General features: G+C 37.5%; 1 protein-coding gene across 6 annotated transcripts in view; it reads left to right on the forward strand.

The window, feature by feature from the left end:
• The window catches only part of LOC106873475 (sulfate transporter), a 208335-nt gene that overhangs the window by 176326 nt on the left and 26720 nt on the right, over positions 1-5289 (forward strand). For all 6 annotated transcript variants that reach the window (XM_052967943.1, XM_052967945.1, XM_052967944.1 and 3 more), the window contains 2 exons: positions 2014-2127; positions 4256-4333. In XM_052967943.1, coding sequence (XP_052823903.1) covers positions 2014-2127; positions 4256-4333 — 192 coding nt within the window. The remainder of the gene's footprint in view (positions 1-2013; positions 2128-4255; positions 4334-5289) is intronic.

A 5289-nucleotide genomic window follows, 5' to 3' on the forward strand; every position in this document is an offset into this window, starting at 1 on the left:
ATATATATATATATACATATATACGACGGGCTTCTTTCAATTTCCGTCTACCAAATCCACTCACAAGGCTTTGGTCGGCCTGAGGCTATAGTAGAAGACACTTGCCCAAGGTGCCACACAGTGGGACTGAACCCGGAACCATGTGGTTGGTAAGCAAGCTATTTACCACACAGCCACTCCTGCGCCTGTTTACAAGTTTATAAGCATTTACGACTCTGCTCTATGTTGGTAACTTTGACCTGTCAAACTAACTGCTACTACCTAGAATTATGTTGAATTTGTGTTCAAACCTTCTTCTGCCACCACTATATCATGCGAATCCTGATAACTCTTCTACAAACCTTAATACAATTGTGCAAAGTGTCAACCAACTCTATGCTAACACAGCCAGACTGATATTATTTGCAAGAGCCAATATAACTCAAAAGTGACAGACAGCTTACAGTTATGCTGTCAGATACTAATAACAATGGATGGCTCCTTAATCATACGTGTTCCGTCATGAGCATTCTTTTTGTTTTAAGGTATCTAATACTGTGTTATCTAATATGACCTTCAGTTGAGTTTGATTTTTTAAAAGATTTTAACTGCTATTTCTAGTAGAGTGAATGACCACATTGAGATCCCTTCATTGGCTCATGTAAAAGATGGCTGTTAACAATTCTGGATATGGCATGGTTTCCAAGAAATGTTGCATGTCATGATGGTGCCTCTATGAACACGAAAAGTCCTCAACTAAAGCCCTTGTGATCCCATCAAGTACTAGGCCTCACTATCTGTCATAGGGGCACTTTCTTAACAGAATAAAGACTCTATCACAAAACAAAACAAACAAAAAAAAAAAGAAGGCCCCTTCCTCTTCAAAGCCAGTAAATATTTCAGGCTTTAACAATTATTGACTCCTTACAAAGCTCAGGGATACTCATAATGGAGTATTGCTCCTACATCTAGGATAGCTTTGCTACCACACATCATACATACGTCTTAGATCATATATAGAAAATACCACTCAAATGATTGGCAGGAAGTCACTTATAAACACACTTCAGCCTCTAGCTTACAGATATTAAAGCTTGCTTTGCAACCATGTGATTTCAGGTTCAGTACCACTGCACAGCTAGTGTCTCTTTGGCTTAGTGTTTTCTACTATGGATCTGGGCTGACCAATTCCTTGTGAGTGAATTTGTGGCAGAAGGAAACTGTGTGGAAGCCCATTGTATATATGTATTCGTGTGTCTTTATATATGTGTTGGGGCCACACACACACTCCCACCTCTGCCACCCAACCATTGCTTGACGACCAGTGTTGCATCCCTGTGACTTAGCTGTTCAGCAAAGGAAACTAATAGAATAAGTACCACTCTTGAAAAAACATCAGTGCTGGGGTTGATCTGTTTGACTAAACCCTTCAAGGTAGTGCTCCGGCTTGGCTGCTGTTCCAGTACCTGAAATGTGTTAAAGGTAAAGGTATTGTCTAGAATCATCATCATCATCATTTAATGCCTATTGTCCATGCTGGCATGGGTTGGATAGTTTGACCAGTCTGATTTGGTATGGTTTCTACAGTTGGATGCCCTTTGTTACACCACCCACTCTGAGAGTGTAATGGGTGCTTTTACATGCTACCGGCATGGGTGCTCGTTACATGACACTAGTATCTGCCACAACTACAATTTTGCTTGGCTTGAAAGACCTTCTTCTGAAACACAGCATATTGCCAAAGATCTTGGTGATCTGTCATTGCCTCTATGAGGCCCAACACTTGAAAGGTACTTTGTACGTGACACCGGCATTGGCCACATTGCCTCCATGAGGCCCAATGTTCAAAAGGGGCTTTTTGCATGTCACCTGAATGGGTGCCAGTTACATGACACTCTGCCTTCTTTGTTTTTAAGAAAGTAGAAATCTTATGTGAGAGGTATTTAGTAATTTATTGTAACACTGATGTGATAATACCATAAATATCAGAAGCACTTGCTAACAGTTCTGTGAAACATCTGTTCTTTGTTGCAGGAATTAATTGCTTATGGTTTCTGCAATGTCTTCAGTTCCTTTTTCTCAGCCTTCTGCAGTGCCGTCTCACTCTCAAGAAGTCTTGTCCAAGAAAATGTTGGCTGTAAAACTCAGGTAAAGTCATAAATGCCTTGTTTATTATTATTATTTTTTTTTTCTGTTCAACAAAGAACAGTACTCCATTGTTCACAGGTTTTTGATTTAAAAAAATGGGATTAGATTACCAATGCAGTGTTTACTGATTAACTGTTAGGAATTTTTTTTAATGATATTATGTTCACCACCATATTATTTATTGATAGTATTCACTGTTTAACTGATTACTAGTATAGCGTTTATTAATAAGATGTTCAATCATTGTTACATTTAACAAAATATAGTATACTGAAGTATCAGGTCATTAAGAATGAAATATCTGGTTTTGAACTGAAAGTTTATTTTACTTTATCTCAACAAAAAGCAAAGCAGTTAATCAAAGTATGCACCTAAATCATGAACACGATTTTGCCATTTCATCGATAGCTTATTTATGCCAGCATAAATAAGCTAAGAATTCTGTAATGAAATCATGAAAGGCTGTTTTTGCATCTTCTTCAGATTTGAAGTTTTTTCGTTGCAAAAAGTTGTCTAATGCCTGGAAAACGTGATAGTCAGTTGGTGCAAGGTCTGGTGAATATGGTGGATGACAGAGTACTTCCAAGTTCAGTTCCTATAACTTGAGTAGTGTTCTTTGTGCTACTTGTGGTCAAGTATTGTCTTACAAGAGAATTGGCTTGTCTCTATTGACCAGTCTCAGTTGTTTTATTGCTAGTTCACTCATCAATTCATCCAATTGGTTGAGGTATACATCTGCTGTAATTGACTGATCAGGTCTCATGAAGCTGTAGTGAATGACACCAGCGCTAGATCACCAAACAGACACCATTAGCTTTTTTGGGGGAATATTCTTTTTTGGGCTGTGTTTTGGCACTTCTTCTCTATCCAACCACTGTGCAGAACACTTGCTATTGTTGAAAAGAATCCATTTTTCATCACACGTAACAATACGATGCAAAAATGGTTTGCTTTATGCTATGACAGCAAAGAACAGCAAGTTTCAAGATGACATGTCATTTGATGCTCGTCCAGTTCATGTGGTACCCACTCATTCTGCTTCTTTACCCTGCCGATTTGTTTCAGATGGTCCAATACAGCTGAAATCGAAATATCAAACCTTGCTGTTAACTCACGCATACTTTGAGATGTATCCGCTTCCACTGCAGTTTCCAGCTCATTATTCACCTTGGTCTCAGGTCTACCACGGGGCTGATTTTCAAGAGTAAAGTCACCAGACAGGAACTTCTCAAACCATTGACATACAGTGCACTCATTTGCCACATCTTCACCAAACACCTCATTGATGTTTCAAGTTGTCTGGGATGCATTGGTTCCATCATGGAACTCATACATTAAACAACATGAATTTTTGATCAATCCATGGGTTCACGAAAACTGATTTACAAGAGAAAACTCACAATATAATCAAACAGCATGAATTGCATTTCAAAAGGTGATGATGTAACTCTTCAATGTTGCAAAACAAAGAATAGTCAGGATAAAACATTAGAGTTGACGACTGTCAAACTTGATGCATAAGAAAATCAGACATTTCATTCTTAATGACCTGATAATATTTTATGGTGAACTGTTTACTGATGTGGTATGTTGCTTGTGAACTGTTTACTATTGTGCTATGATGTTAGTGAACTGTTTACCAATGAATTGTTTACTAATGTGGCATCCTACTTGTGAACTATTTATTAGTATGGTTTGCTGCTGGTGAAGTGTTTACTGATGTGGTATGCTGTTGGGTATCTGTTGAAAATTATACTATTTACTGTTGGACTGTTCACTATCTTTGTTCTTGCTGGAGTGTTGTTCATTGATGAACTGTCTACTGATGGTTTACTGAACTGTTAACTATTAAAATAGATTCTACTGCGATTTATGAAACTAATGTATACTAGTACAATTGTTTACCACAACAGCATATACCACTTTCATCTTTACCATTGCTGGAGATGTACCACATTGTGTACATCTACAGTGTATTCTTTTTCAATGTTTACCACTTCTATGTTCACTAACACAGTGTTGACAATCCTCCTCCAGTTTTTTTATTGTTTAGTTTCGCAATTTTAAGCACCAGAATGCAAATAGGCCTTTCCTGCTTCATTAACTATACAATTCTTTGTTGCTGCAGGTGACTGGTTTATTCTCATCGGTGCTAATCCTAATAGTACTCCTTGTTGTTGGTCCCTTGTTCAGGACCTTACCAAATGTAAGTTGTAAATTTTTCACCTCTTGATTATAAAGTATTGTAATCATCATCATTATCATCATCATCACCATCATCATTGGAATTTTGAAAGAAGTTTCTATAAAACAAGGTTTTAAACAGCAAATGACTATGGGTGGGGAGGGGGGTCCACCAGAATAAAATAGTAATCACAGAGGTCCATAGATAAAAAAATGGTTGCGAACCCCTGGATAAGATGGTTCAAAAGGAACTGACATACCAGAAGACTTAACCAAACACTAGTGAGGTACCAAAATGACTTGCAAGATTAGACGCTTCCACCCACCCCTAACTTACTTAACTGAGCAGGGAGCTGTATTTAGGGAAGTGGCTTTATGTCAGGTGATGAGAGGCGGATTGGAATGGATAGGATAGCTGGATTGGAATGGATGTCTTGCTGAAGGGAGATAATTTGAGAAGTATTACTAATCTAAGAAAGGTATATATATTAATTTAAGAAAGCAGGTATTTATACTAAATTGAAAAACAAGTGTATTTACTAATTTGAGAAAAAAGCATATATACTAATTTGCGAATATTTGTATGTCTATATTACGGAGATGTACTTGCATAGCAAGTGACCTGATCTGAGATCGTGTGCTGGAACGAAAACAATTGCAGCGTGGAAGGTGTTTATAAGCCATTTAAAATAACACACAAAAGCCATTAGATTCACTTCAACATTTAAATTTAATTTGTCAAAATATTTTCGTTGCTTCGAGACCAAGACCTGTTCACTGACAAAATTCTGTGCTGCATCTCTGAATTTAAATGTTGAAGTGAATCTAATGGTTTTTGTGTCTTATTTTAAATGGCTTATAAACACCTTCCACGCTGCAATTGTATATTGTCTTTACTCTTTTACTTGTTTCAGTCTTTTGACTGTGGCCATGCTGGAACACCGCCTTTTAGTCGAGCAAATCGACCCCAGGACTTAT

This window comes from Octopus bimaculoides, chromosome 5, assembly GCF_001194135.2.
Source record: "Octopus bimaculoides isolate UCB-OBI-ISO-001 chromosome 5, ASM119413v2, whole genome shotgun sequence".
NCBI lineage: Eukaryota > Metazoa > Mollusca > Cephalopoda > Octopoda > Octopodidae > Octopus > Octopus bimaculoides.